General features: G+C 42.4%; 1 protein-coding gene across 1 annotated transcript in view; it reads right to left on the reverse strand.

The window, feature by feature from the left end:
* The window catches only part of LOC109907767 (synaptoporin-like), a 40,697-nt gene extending 26,355 nt beyond the window's left edge, over positions 1 to 14,342 (reverse strand). Inside the window, exons 1-2 of the mRNA XM_020506002.2 lie at positions 14,036 to 14,342; positions 13,808 to 13,873 (exon numbers count right to left, since the gene is read on the reverse strand). Of these exons, the coding sequence (XP_020361591.1) occupies positions 13,808 to 13,873; positions 14,036 to 14,053 (84 nt within the window). The 5' untranslated portion in view covers positions 14,054 to 14,342. The remainder of the gene's footprint in view (positions 1 to 13,807; positions 13,874 to 14,035) is intronic.
* Positions 14,343 to 14,596: the final 254 nt, after the last annotated feature.

Consider the following 14,596-nt stretch of genomic DNA (forward strand, 5'->3'; position numbering starts at 1 on the left):
CTCACATTCACTTGTAAATAAATACTCACCTTCTTCCTACTCTCCTTGTCCTGGTCTGCTTCTGGGTTCGATTTTGAAGAAACGTGACAATATGGGGCTTTGGTGACAAAACGGATGGCACTGTGATGGACTACATCCAGTTTGCTGAGTAGAGTGTTGGATGCTTTTTTGTAAATGACATCGCCGAAGTCAAGGATCGGTAGGATAGTCAGTTTTATGAGGGTATGTTTGGCAGCATGAGTGAAGGAGGCTTTGTTGCAAAATAGGAAGCTGATTCTAGATTTAATTTTGGATTGGAGATGCTTAATGTGAGTCTGGTAGGAGAGTTTACAGTCTAACCAGACACCTAGGTATTTGTAGTTGTCCCCAAATTCTAAGTCAGAACCGACCAGAGTAGTGATGCTAGACAGGTGGGTGGGTGTGGGCAGCAATCGGTTGAAGAGCATGCATTTAGTTTTACTAGCATTTACTAGCATTTAAAAGCAATTGCAGGCCACGGAAGGAGTGCTGTATGACATTGAAGCTTGTTTGGAGGTTTGTTAACAGGGGATACCGGTACAGAGTCAATGTGCAGGGGTACAGGCTAGTCGGGGTAACTTGTAAAGTGAATATGCATAGATAATAAACAGCGAGTAGCAGCAGTGTAAAAACAAAGGGGGGGGGGGGGGGGTCAATGTAAAGAGTCCGGGTGGCCATTTGATTAATTGTTCAGCAGTCTTATGGCTTGGGGGTAGAAGCTGTTAAGGAGCTTTTTGGTCCTAGACTTTGCACTCCGGTACCATTTGCTGTGCGGTAGCAGAGAGATCAATCTGTGACTTGGGTGACTGGAGTCTTTGACAATTTTTTGGGCCTTCCTCTGACACCGCCTAGTATATAGTTCCTGGATGTCAGGAAGCTTGGCCCCAGTGATGTACTGGGCCATACGCACTACCCTCTGCAGCGTCTTACGGTCGTCAAATGCCGAGCATTTGCAATACCAGGCGGTGATGCAACCGGTCAGGATGCTCTCGATGGTGCAAATGTCAAACTTTTTGAGGATCTGGGGACCCATGCCAGTCTCCTGAGGGGGAAAAGGTGTTGTCATGTCCTCTTCACAACTGTGTTGGTGTGTTTGGACCATGATAGTTCGTTGGTGATGTGGACACCAAGGAACTTGAAACTCTCAACCCGCTCCACTCTCAGGGCTGTTGAGGTTAATCGGGTCTGTTCGGCCATCCTTTTCCTATAGTCCACAATCAGCTCCTTTGTCTTGCTCACATTGAGGGAGAGGTTGTTGTCCTGACATCAACCTCTCACACACGTGTGTGTGTGCGTGTATATATGCATGTGTGTGTGCGCGAGTGAGAGAACCCCAATCACCCAATCAGAATTACTAGGATCATGAAAAAAGACTCCACAACCTTGTCCTTAATGAATCAAAGCAGGATAAAGGTAAAGCTCCAGTCAGGCCATCCCATAGCCCTGCTCTCTGTCCTGACCATGGCAGCCCTGCTCTCTGTCCTGACCACGGCAGCCCTGCTCTCTGTCCTGACCACGGCAGCCCTGCTCTCTGTCCTGACCACGGCAGCCCTGCTCTCTCTCCTGACCACGGCAGCCCTGCTCTCTGTCCTGACCACGGCAGCCCTGCTCTCTGTCCTCTCCACGGCAGCCCTGCTCTCTGTCCTCTCCACGGCAGCCCTGCTCTCTGTCCACTCCATGACAGTACAGTGACCCCATATGTGTGCTAGCTGCTGTGACGCATTTTGGATTCTCCCTGGGGTGGCATAGCATCAGTGGAGCACAGACTGTGTCCAGCATAGCAGAGCAGGATGCTAGGCTAGGCTAGGAGAGGCCATTTCAGAGCATAGCTACACTATACTGGGTCAGGGTCTCTCCCTTCTCTTAACACCCCAAGTATACTGTCAGTCTCTTCTCATTTCCTAATCTCAAGCACAAAGAAACACAGCAGGAGGGCATAAGCAAATATATATATAGTGCTTTTAAGTATGATATTGCATTTAACGCTCACATCACACTGTTTTGGTTGAGAGGGATAAGGGGATTATACAAAGCAACATGCACGCACACACGCACACACACTTACACGCATACACATTTTACATTTACACACACAAACACAACTGAGAGAGAGAGAGCGCAATTCCAACATAACATCACATTACTCCCTCCCTCCCTCCCTCCCTCCCTTTCCTGCAGCTGCCTCCATTCCCTATGTTTACCCCTCTCTTTATGGTGGAGGCCTTTGAACAGGAGAGCGTGGCATTGTGAAGGGGAGTGTGTGCTAAGCCCCGCACCCATGTGTGTTTATCTGCCTCTCCCAGCTGGGCTCCTGGGGGAGGGATGAGGCCTGGGAGAGAAGCTGGGATGAGGGCTAGGATGGAGACTGGGAGAACACTGGGGGAAAAAGCTAGGATGAGGCTAGGACAAGGGCTGGGGAATGATTATGTTTTTTGTCCTTCATACGGAAATTCTATCCTCACAGATCACCACAGTTAGTTACACATACACACAACAAGGTACATCCCTCACCCCCATGAAAACATACATGAGATATATACATTATAATGAGGGCTGGGATGAGAGCTGGGATGGACTCAACGAGAATGAAGAACGAAATCAAGGGAGAAAACAGAAAACAAGGAGAAGTGAAAGTGAAATGGTGAGAACTGAGGAGAGAGCGAGTGAGTGTAAGGAGTGTGGGGGTTGGCAAACAAGGAGGTGGTAGATGGAGAGGGATCAAGTGCAGAGTAAAGATGGAGATCATGCTAAGGACACTGTGTATTCAGTCAGTCTCACTGAGGAGCCTCAGCACAGCATTCATCAGCAACACTTATGTTCCCTCAGGCACCGTAGACGCTGCTATCCACCTGCTCTATTCAAGACGTAGGCGTCGCAGCATGAAGTACCCACTTGGGGAACCAAAAGCCTGAAATCTTCTCTCTACAACTGCAGAAATCTGGGACGGTCTTTATCAAGAGGAGAGGGAAAGAGATGACCATGTCTTAAATGTTTTAAACCACCATTACAATAGTCATATAAAGGGTCTACACAACCACCCTGAGAGCCAGGCACCCAGCTATTACAACATTATTACCACTGGGCTTAGAAGAACCAAACAGGGACATGATCCTTGCTACAGCACCTCTCGCCTACTGTTACAGCACACTTCAGTGTAACACACTCAAGCTGTTGTGTTTGGTAAGTGTCTATATGAGTATGTGATGATAAAGCATAGCCTCTGAAGAAAGTACAAACAACACTACCTATCAAGGGCTTTCCCCCCACACGTGTTTCCATGCTGTGCCTGTCTCCAGTGATACTGTGTCTGTGTCTGTGTGTCTGTGTGTGTGATAAAAATATCCCTTCTCCTCCACTCGAGTGGAAGCATTATCTACAATGCAGTTTCCTCCTACATGGTCCGTCAGTGTGGTAACATGAGCAAAATAAAACAGCAACCGTCTTTCAAAAACTGTCAGAGACAACAGGGAGAATAAACTAAATCACATTTACGCTTGCGCTTAATCAAAGACAAATGCCCAATGTAGAAAGCTACAAACAGATCTGTTTTGGGAAAACCTTTTTTTCTGCCTTTAAATGGTCTGGACCATGGTGAGCCTCCATTTTCAATGAGGTCCTTTTTGTTCATAGTCCTCTTATTTATACCCATTTAGTCTTAAAAGAGGACAATCTCAGATATGCAATACTGTACTTCAAAGTGATTTAGTGACATAACTAGCCCAACATACACCGTGAAAACAATCTGATCAAGACATTATGGTAGAATCAAGTTATCATGGAAGTTGATTGTGCTACATGGTGAATGCTTTGTGCCCTGCTTAACCCATGCCTCTCTTTCTCTCTCTATTTCTCTCTCGCTCTCCTCTCCTCTCCTCTCATATTTCTGCAAGCATGACTGACCACAAGCAAGCAGAAAATCTCAATTTATTTTATAACAGTGCTTCTTCATGCTCCTCTTCTCCTCGTGGGGTTTCCATGGCTACTTGGTCAGGTGACCTAGCTGGAGCCCATCCCCTGCCCTGCAGTCACTGTCACAGCAGTTAGTCAGCCTCGGCCACACAACAAGGAAATGTTACGACTGTGTGTGTGTGTGTGTGTGTGTTTGTGTTAGTATGCATACACCACCCGGCAGTGATACAGTGTTTAGTGTGTGTGGATGGTAGGACAGCAGATAGTTATTTTTTTTGTAAACATATATACACAGTAATAATATATTTTTTTTCAATATATTTTCCTTTATTATTTTCCCCTAACCCTACCCCCCCTCCCCAAAATGTAGGCTTCTACTTCCAGCTTATACATAATATATTCATTTTAATGACACAATGTATTTTACAATAGCATTTTACAATTATGCAATAGTCATCCTTCAGCTAACGTCAACCCCTCCCATCTATCTCTGAAGACCATCCAGTTTGATTTATATTTGCCATATATTTCTAACTGTGTTGTTTCACAAGTTCTGAACCCATTTACATTTTACGGGCACAGTATATTTTGCATTAGTTATCTTGTTGTTTTTAGTCCCACCCTTCAGCTCCACTCAACCCCTCCCATCTATCTCTTAACACCATCCATTTTTGTCTTCTATTTGCAATATATTTTTCAACTGTGCTTTGATGTTTCACAAAAGTTCTGTCACGTTCTGACCTTAGTTCTGTTATTATATCTTTGTTTTAGTATGGTCAGGGCGTGAGTTGGGTGGGCAGTCTATGTTTGTTTTTCTATGTTGGTTTTTGAGTTCGGCCTAGTATGGTTCTCAATCAGAGGCAGCTGTCAATTGTTGTCCCTGATTGAGAATCATACTTAGGTAGCCTGGGTTTCACTTTTGGGTTGTGGGTGTTTGGTCCACACGGTACTGTTTTCGGTTTTGTATATTCACGTCATCATTTGTTGTTTTTGTTTGAGTGTTCTATTGTCTTTATTAAAACACATTATGGACACTTACCACGCTGCGCATTGGTCCTCCGATCCTTCTCGCCTCCGAACCCTTACAAGTTCTGAACCTTTCTATTCTCATAGTTTCTATAGATTGTAAATGAAAGACAACAGCAATGATTTGTGTGTGTGTATGTGAAAGTTCATATTTGTGCAAAAACCTATGAGTGAGAGTTCCAGTAATTGTATTATATGTAAGAGCGGACACTTTTAGCAGAATGACACTTTACATTCATATTACTGGGCATGTCAAATTCTCTCTCTTTATTAAAGAGATGAGACACAAAGTGTGGTGTTCACACCTACAGTATATGCCAAATGGACCCAGATGTCAATTCAATGTCTATTCCATGTTGGTTCAATGAAATTTCATTAAAATGAAGTGGAACCAACGTTGATTCAACCAGTGTGTGCCCAGTGGGTGTTCACCTTGATGAGGCTGTTAATATTATTTGCTTTTAACACAATGGTATATGATGTTACAGAGCTACAAACATTCCACAAAGAGTGCTTTTTGGGTAGTATAATTTTGATTAAAAAAATTTAAAAAAAATATTTATTTCACCTAATTAAAACATTCTGTTATAAAGAGCGTAAAGAGCATAAAAAACATGTTTTCACTTACTATAGTGCCAAATAAAGTAACAGGGTTGACCGTAACAGGGTTGACAATTTTATCTTAAATCAGCCATATATTCCTTTGTGATGGGAGAATGGAGGGAGGGGCAATCGAATGCAAGCGTCACAAAAACATTCAATTGCAAAAAAAAATCTATCTATGGGTAACAGTGCTGACGTGTTATGCTTGACACACTCAGTTTTCCACCAGAAAAAAAACTGAAAATGGCCAAAAATGCTAGAACCAGCACCCTCTTTAACACTATGATTTGACTAATAGATGTTCGATGTGTCTTCTGAAAAGTTTTTTTTAAAGAACAGCTTCACTATATTAAAACAAGAGTTCCATTCACGTAACAGGGTTGACCTGAGGAACAAACGTAAATGAATCACTAATCACATTAAATAAATAATCATCTTCAGAAATTACTTTGTCAAAGCAACAAAAGAACTAGGGCTTTACAAATGACGGTGAAAACTTGGGAAAATGTTTGGGGTGGTGGGTTAAAATCTTCATAGAAGACGGAAAAGGGCCACATGTCAAATTTGCAGATCTTTTGCATTTTAAGCAAGTCTTTATTCATACAAAAAAAAAAGATTTATTGAATTTGACCAATCACATCCGAACTTTTCACATCAGATCTTTTTCAGAGCTGATCTGATTGGTCAAAAGACCAATTAGTAAAACAAATATATCAGACTTTGGCTGCCTGTGTAAATGCAGCCCATGTGGTTTATATTAAAGGGACTTCATTTAATAAAACAGGCTTTAAAAATTCAATATTGGTGCATAATTTCTACAGACCATTAGACTACACTCGCCAACCTTTCCCTTGTAGGGTTTCACTCGCTGATCAATGTTGAGAGGAGTGGCATTGGGCATGATCTCTGCTCCTCGCTTCGACAAGAGGCTGTGCCAACAAAAAGGAAGGGACAGGCCAACCTTCTCCTGCCTGACTCACAGACCGAGACGAACCCAGAGACGTGAGCTCCCCTCTGACATGATGGGTTAGCATTAGCAGAACTAAGTTACAGCCTAAAACTCCATCCACATCACATGCGGACTGTGGAGACACACACACATGCATACGCCAGCCCGCCCACACAGACAGACAGACAGACAGACAGACAGACAGATTTGCAAATTATGGTGGAAAATAAGTATTTGGCCAATAACAAAAGTTTATCTCAATACTTTGTTATATACCCTTTGTTGGCAATGACAGAGGTCAAACGTTTTCTGTAAGTCTTCACAATGTTTTCACACACTGTTGCTGGTATTTTGGCCCATTCCTCCATGCAGATCTCCTCTAGAGCAGTGATGTTTTGGGGCTGTTGCTGGGCAACACGGACTTTTAACTCCCTCCAAAGATTTTCTATGGGGTTGAGGTCTGGAGACTGGCTAGGCCACTCCAGGACCTTGAAATGCTTCTTACGAAGCCACTCCTTCGTTGCCCGGGCAGTGTGTTTGGGATCATTGTCATGCTGAAAGACCCAGCCACGTTTCATCTTCAATGCCCTTGCTGATGGAAGGAGGTTTTCACTCAAAATCTCACGGTATATGGCCCCATTCATTCTTTCCTTTACCCGGATCAGTCGTCCTGGTCCTTTTGCAGTAAAACAGCTCCAAAGCATGATGTTTCCACCCCCATGCTTCACAGTAGGCATGGTGTTCTTTGGATGCAACTCAGCATTCTTTGTCCTCCAAACACGACGAGTTGAGTTGTTACCAAAAAGTTATATTTTGGTTTCATCTGACCATATGACATTCTCCCAATCTTCTTCTGGATCATCCAAATGCTCTCTAGCAAACTTCAGACGGGCCTGACCATGTACTGGCTTAAGCAGGGGGACACGTCTGCCACTGAAGGATTTGAGTCCCTGGCGGTGTAGTGTGTTACTGATGGTAGGCTTTGTTACTTTGGTCCCAGCTCTCTGCAGGTCATTCACTAGGTCCTCCCGTGTGGTTCTGGGATTTTGCTCACCGTTCTTGTGATCATTTTGACCCCACCGGGTGAGATCTTGCGTGGAGCCCCAGATCGAGGGAGATTATCAGTGGTCTTGTATGTCTTCCATTTCCTAATAATTGCTCCCACAGTTGATTTCTTCAAACCAAGCTGCTTACCTATTGCAGATCCAGTCTTCCCATCCTTTGACAGCTCTTTGGTCTTGGCCATAGTGGAGTTTGGAGTGTGACTGTTTGAGGTTGTGGACAGGTGTCTTTTATACTGATAACAAGTTCAAACAGGTGCCATTAATACAGGTAACTAGTGGGGGACAGAGGAGCCTCTTAAAGAAGAAGTTACAGGTCTGTGAGAGCCAGAAATCTTGCTTGTTTGTAGGTGACCAAATACTTATTTTCTGGATTTATTTTTCTTATTTTGTCTTTCATAGTTGAAGTGAACACTATGATGAAAATTACAGGCCTCTCGCATCTTTTTAAGTGGGAAAACTTGCACAACTGGTGGCTGACTAAATACTTTTTTGCCCCACTGTACAGTGTGTGCAAATGAAGTAAGATTAGGGAGGTAAGGCAATAAATAGGCCACAGTGGCAAAATAATTACAATATAGCAATTAAACACTGGAGTGATAGATGTGCAGAAGATGAATGTGCAAGTAGAGATACTGGGGTGCCAAAGGAGAAAAACTTTGTTAACTTGGCTTTCGAAGACCTTGGAAAGGCAGAGTAGGATAGAGATAGGTCTGTAACAGTTTGGGTCTAGAGTGTCTTCTCCTTTGAAGAAGGGGATGACCGCGGCAGCTTTCCAATCTTTGGGGATCTCAGACGATACGAAAGAGAGGTTAAGCAGGCTAGTAATAGGGGTTGCAACAATTGTGGTGGATAATTTTAGAAAGAGAGAGTCCAGATTGTCTAGCCTATCTGATTTGTAGGGGTCCAGATTTTGCAGCTATTTCAGAACATCAGCTATCTGGATTTGGGTGAAGGAGATATAAGGGAGGCTTGGGCAAGTTGCTGTGGGGGGTGCAGAGCTGTTGACCGGGGTAGGGGTAGCCAGGTGGAAAGCTTGGCCATCCGTAGAAAAATGCTTATTGACATTTTTGATTATCATTGATTTATCGGTGGTGACAGTGTTTCCTAGCCTTAGTGCAGTGGGCAGCTGGGAGGAGGTGCTCTTATTCTCCATGGACTTTACAGTGACCCAGAAACATTTTGGAGTTTGTGCTACAGGATGTAAATTTCTGTTTGAAAAAGCTAGCCTTTGCTTTCCTAACTGACTGTATATTGGTTCCTAACTTCCCTGAGAAGTTACATATCGCGGGGGCTATTCGATACTAATGCATTATGCCACAGGAGTAAAATAAGGCTGCAATGTAACAAAATGCGGAAAATGTCTGAATGCACTGTATGCTTTGATTGAAACAAAATACAAGCAAGGCTAATAGTTTGTTATCATCTGCTCTAAGTCACTCACGAAACATTAATTCAAGAAAATTGAAATGCATAGGCTATTCCTATGAAACTGATTGAGATCAATCTAATGATTGGCATGCAGGTGCAAATATTACATTTCATTGAGACAATATGTGTGGGCATAGGCAACATTTTAATTGGAGGATTACTTGTTGGCATTTCTACAACAGGGCTCTCCAACCCTGTTTGTTCTTGGAGAGCTACCACCATTTAGGTTTACATTCTAACACTAATCGAGCGCAACTGATTCAAATAATTAGCTGGTTTATAAGATGAATCGGGTTAGTCTGAAACCCTACTGTAACGAGTGCGCTGAGAGTCGGGAAGCAAGTACAGGAAGTGAGTGTTTTAGTAAAGAAACAAAACAATAAACACAATACACAAACAATGCACCGACATGAAACAAAGTCAATAACACCTGAGGAATGAACCAAGGGGAGTGACAGATAGAGTAAAGATAATCAAGGAGGTGATGGAGTTCAGGTGAGTGTCATGAGGCCCAGGTGCGCAAGACGATGGTGACAGGTGTGTGGGATAATCAGCCACCTGACGACCTAGAGGTCGGAGAGGGAGTATACGTGACACCTACAGGACGGTAGCACTCCAGGAACAGGGTTGGAGAGCCATGATAGGCTATTCAATAGGCTACTGTTGGTAGAAACTTTGATTGAGGAAATGATGACGTCACTTACATATTTTGTGTGCTCCCTCATCTAAAAAATAGGCACTACACCACTGCAAGTAAGATCTGTAGTAGGGCTGTAGCCGTGATGTCTGTATGCTGCATGTGTTCCCTGCTGGCTTCATCCATCTGAGCAGAATCCAAAATGCAACCGTCACTTGCTCATTACGAACAGGGTAAATAAAGGACCTTGAATGACAGCACCATAGACAACTCCTCCTTTCACCGGGAGACTTCCTAACACTATTTTGATCTGCCGCTGACCACGTGTTAGCCTTCTTCTCCATTTACATTGTGTCGTAGCCTACACTTGGATTAGCCTACACTGTAATTCATTAAACTGGACTGGATTATTTTACCGCACCTGCATTGCAATCCAATGAATGCAAAATGTATGCAATAAACAAAGATATGCTACAGAATACTATATAGGTCCACTAATACAGGACTAGTAAAGTCCCAGTGCACTACTTTTGTGATTTAAAAAAAAAAGTTGATATATTTGTATTTTTCAGGGTGTGCTGCAGCACCCCTTGGCAACAGCTAATGGGGATCCTAAATAAATACTCAATAGTAAATACATGGGCCTTATTACAAGCTCTACTGTCTCTGGAAGTCAGTGGATTTGCATTCTGTTGATCTAGTAAACTTGAACTCAGAGCGTTGCTTGAATTATTATAATTTTTTTTTTTTACATCAGCTCTGTATGCAAATATCCTTCGGATAGGAATGATATATCTCTAACAGCAAATTATCTTCCAGGGAGGTAGTTATCGAAACAAGTCCAACAGTACAGTCACTGTAGTATTGAAGGCTGTTGGGAGTAAAAACAGACCCAAACCACAACGTGGTCAGTACAAGGACATGATTGCACCCACATGTGTTTCCCGGGTGATAAGCCTCGCATGCAGAGAGAGAGAGAGAGAGGGAGATTCATTCTCCCTAGAGAAGTTGCATCTCTTTTCACCAATCCCCTGGCATTCAAAAGCAAAAATTATATGAAATGATAATTCCTCTTTTGTAGTACTGCCTAATTTGCATAACAATGGAGGCTTTTTGGCTCCTCTCTCCCACTCTACTCTACTCTGCTCTATAAGAGGCAGTGGACCGGGGTCAATCTCAAAGAGTAGATGAAAATTTGACATATGAACTTTGTAGCATTGCCATTTTGAACAGGTGTCGATTAGCAATGCCAGGTTTGAGTGGGAATGCATGCCGAGTGCAAAGCTTGTGATTTGTGAAACCGAAACAGCGAAACCCCAACTTCCGTATGGTTCTGTTTTCTTGAGCCTTACCAACATGTTGCCCTATGAAAACAATAATAAATTGTCTTGTTGAGAAAAACCTACAGTAGCTGAGACAGGTGTATCAAGTTTCAGTCACACGGAAGTCACAGATCCTATACTGATATCTGATGTGACAAGCCATACAAATCCATATTAGAACATTTTGCAGTTTTGATTTTGTTATTATGTCTGAGCAAATAACAGCATTAGCCATGGCAAAATACATAGAACTGCAGGAAATTATCTTTAAAATTGCAACATTTAATTCAGCTCCACAGCAAAATGTGTAGAATTGTATCAAATTAGATCTAAAACTTCACAAATGTCTCTCATCTCCATGGAGAAATGTGTAGAATTGCAGGAAATTGCCTTAAAATGCAAAAATGTCTCTACACCGCCAAGATGGGGCCTCTAAAATGCAGCCGCGACAACAGGCCAACTGTGGGTATTGCCACGCCCCCCACCACATGCCTGTCACACCCACCACCAAAGCCTTTTTTTATCCATAAAAAACACTGCACTGCACTTACATATACACTGACACACGGACACACGCACGTACATAGAGACTAACACACAACAAGGAGCTAGGGCACATCTTAAAGCGCAGCTTCTACATGACTTGAGAATGGGAAGCTTACAGGTGTTTGGAGAATTGTCCACCACATACTGACAACGTGCCAGAGAGCCAGAGCTGCAGCTTTGGAAATGCATGGGAGATGATTATTTACCATAAAGTAGTTTGAAAGTATCAGGTTTGATGGCTAGATGCCGCTGTTCCTGCTATACCAACACACTCTTTTATCCATTTTGCTGGTCTCTTGTGTTTATTAAATAGATCACAGCATTTATTTAGCAACTTTGGGTAGAACACGAATAGATGTGGCTCATGATTGGTACACTAGGGCTTCTGAGTGGCACAGCAGTCTAAGGCACTGCATTTCAGTACTAGAGGCGTCACTACAGACCCTGGTTCAACTCCAGGCTGTATCACAACCGGCTGTTGTTGGGAGTCCCAGGGCTGTGCACAATTGGCCCAGCGTTATCCGGATTAGGGTTTGGCTGGGGTAGGCTGTCATTGTAAATAAGAATTTGTTCTTAACTGACTTGCCTAGTTAAATAAAACATTGTGTGGTCATCCTCACAAGTCCTCCATGAAAGCAAATACTTCTGTCCTTCTCTTAGCAACCTAATACTGACTGACTGCTGAGGGCCCTATCCTGGCAAACAAGGATCATCTGGGGCAAAAATATGTTCATAGCTTTCAGAAGCATAATAATGCACTTCAGTAAAATTCAACTTCTTCCTATTTTGATGATCTTTGAATACATTTGGACATATGACTTGAGTAATAGATTATCACACACTTCACAGGATTCAATGTTGTGCAGAATGAACTGCTCATAAGAGTCCGTAATAGTAAAGGTACTGACGATTACTTGGTTTTATTTACATCTCGGTCATCTCTTTTTTCCTGACTCTGGCCACTCATACTAATTAAGCTGAACCAATTTAACCACTCTGAGCATCCGAGTGTGTCAATGGGTTAGCTGTCTCTGTGTCACTCTGCTCCTGATGGGAAAGATGCTGTTTCCTCCTCTATTCCTCTGCATTGTTTCAACACACTCATAGAGTGAAACTATCATCTCCATGTCACTGTGACACCGTGACACTACTACATGCTCAGAGCTCTGTCAGCCATTGCCCCAGAAGCCACCAATTTCAAGCTGTTTGTGTGTGTGTGTGTTCTGCAAAGAGTCACCATATACTGAAACATCAGTCAACCAATGACTGCCTACTGTTATATAAAAAATAATAATACTTCAATTCAACAGCTGACCCCTGTGCCATGTCACAGTTGTAATTTAGATAAGTAGGCCTAAATAACATTGAAATGAAATTGTAGGCGACATATGATAATTTGATATCCCTTCAAGCTTTTATATTGTTGATATTTGTAAATTGACAAATTATTTAATGCCACAGCCACCCATGATTACAATGGAATTATGGCAACCAAATATATACCAGTGACTTGCAGTGTTTTGACGTGAACCCCTAATAAAGACAGCTTGCTGTTGAAACATTGGTCAATACATTACTGCATCAAAGCTACTAGAGTGCTGCTTTTCCTTTACTGTTTATCCATATGTGACAGGATGAAATTTGTTCCATGAGAGCACGCACGCACACACACACGCACGCACACACACGCACACACACACACACACACAAACGAGCTCTGACTGACTGAACGTTTTGGATCACCTGCCTGCTATTTTAGACTGACCCATAAATATCACCGTGAATAACCGTTACACCTAAACAACCAATGTGACCAGCCTCCCAGTGAAGACGAAGTAGTAGCCACACTAGCCTTACGTAATAGAGCAGCAATTCATTACATAAACTTGAACCATTTGGTCAATGTAAAGCGAATTGTTCACACGCTGATTGAACATGCGCTGGGATGGTTCCTCATCAGAGAAAGTGGAACATCACTATACACGACATAGAACGCAATTATGAAAATAAAAAGTTTCACCTGAGAGTAATGGAAATGAATGAAAACAAAACGTACAGGATAGCCTAACGCTACTCTCAAAAACACAACAAGCCCGCTTAGGTAGGCAAAACAAACACGCAATTATGAAATCGCACAGGGGTTCAGTGAGCAAATGCAAATACGACTGTGCAATGTATACAGATAGGCTGTATATCGGCAGACACTAATAGATAGGATCAATAAATTGACTTCCTACTGTAAACATGTTATCGTTCAGTTAACTCAAACAAAACAAATAAGTGTTTCTGCAAACACTCAACTTACCCATTCCAAAACGCTGATAAATCCAAGGGGTAATTTAAGCACTTGAAACGTTCCAACAGACATGAGCTAAGGGAATAATGACAACAACAATGACATGGAAACAAAAACTATAGTGTTAATCAAATAGCCATAACTATTAGTATATAATTTGACAAATTTGAATAATGGCCTTTTAACGCACATTATTTTGAGACCTGACCAAACACCATTTACAATCAATAAACATACCTGGTTGGCTGATTCCATTTTCAAAATACTTATCTACTTGTTCAGTAAGACGTAAACAATTTTACAGTGCTACCCAAACCGACTGATGCCTGTGCCTCGCGCAAAAGACTCTCGGCTTTAATTGCTACTGCACGGAAAAAACCGAGCTCTATTCGGCTTGTTGAAAAATAAAACACCATAGAGACAGACTGGGATTGGCTTCACGGAAATAAACGATGGCGTCCACATTTGCCGATTGTAACGGCCTCTCCTCCCCACGTCGGAGATGGTTGAGGGGATGTGATTGTATCTCTCGTGCATTAATGTTGGATCGAGGCACCACGCATTGTAAGGTCATATAAGTAGAAATATACAGTACCCGTCAAAAGTTTGGACACACCTACTCATTCAAATCAAATACAATTGTATTTGTTACATATGCCAAATACAACAGGTGTAGGTAGACCTTATAGTGAAATGCTTACTTACAAGCCCTTATAACCAACAATGCCGTTTTAAGAAAATAAGTATTATGTAAAAAAAATACATACACTACCTGTCCAAAGTTTTAGAACACCTCAT

The sequence above is a fragment of the Oncorhynchus kisutch genome, linkage group LG1 (assembly GCF_002021735.2).
Source record: "Oncorhynchus kisutch isolate 150728-3 linkage group LG1, Okis_V2, whole genome shotgun sequence".
Taxonomy (NCBI): Eukaryota; Metazoa; Chordata; class Actinopteri; order Salmoniformes; family Salmonidae; genus Oncorhynchus; species Oncorhynchus kisutch.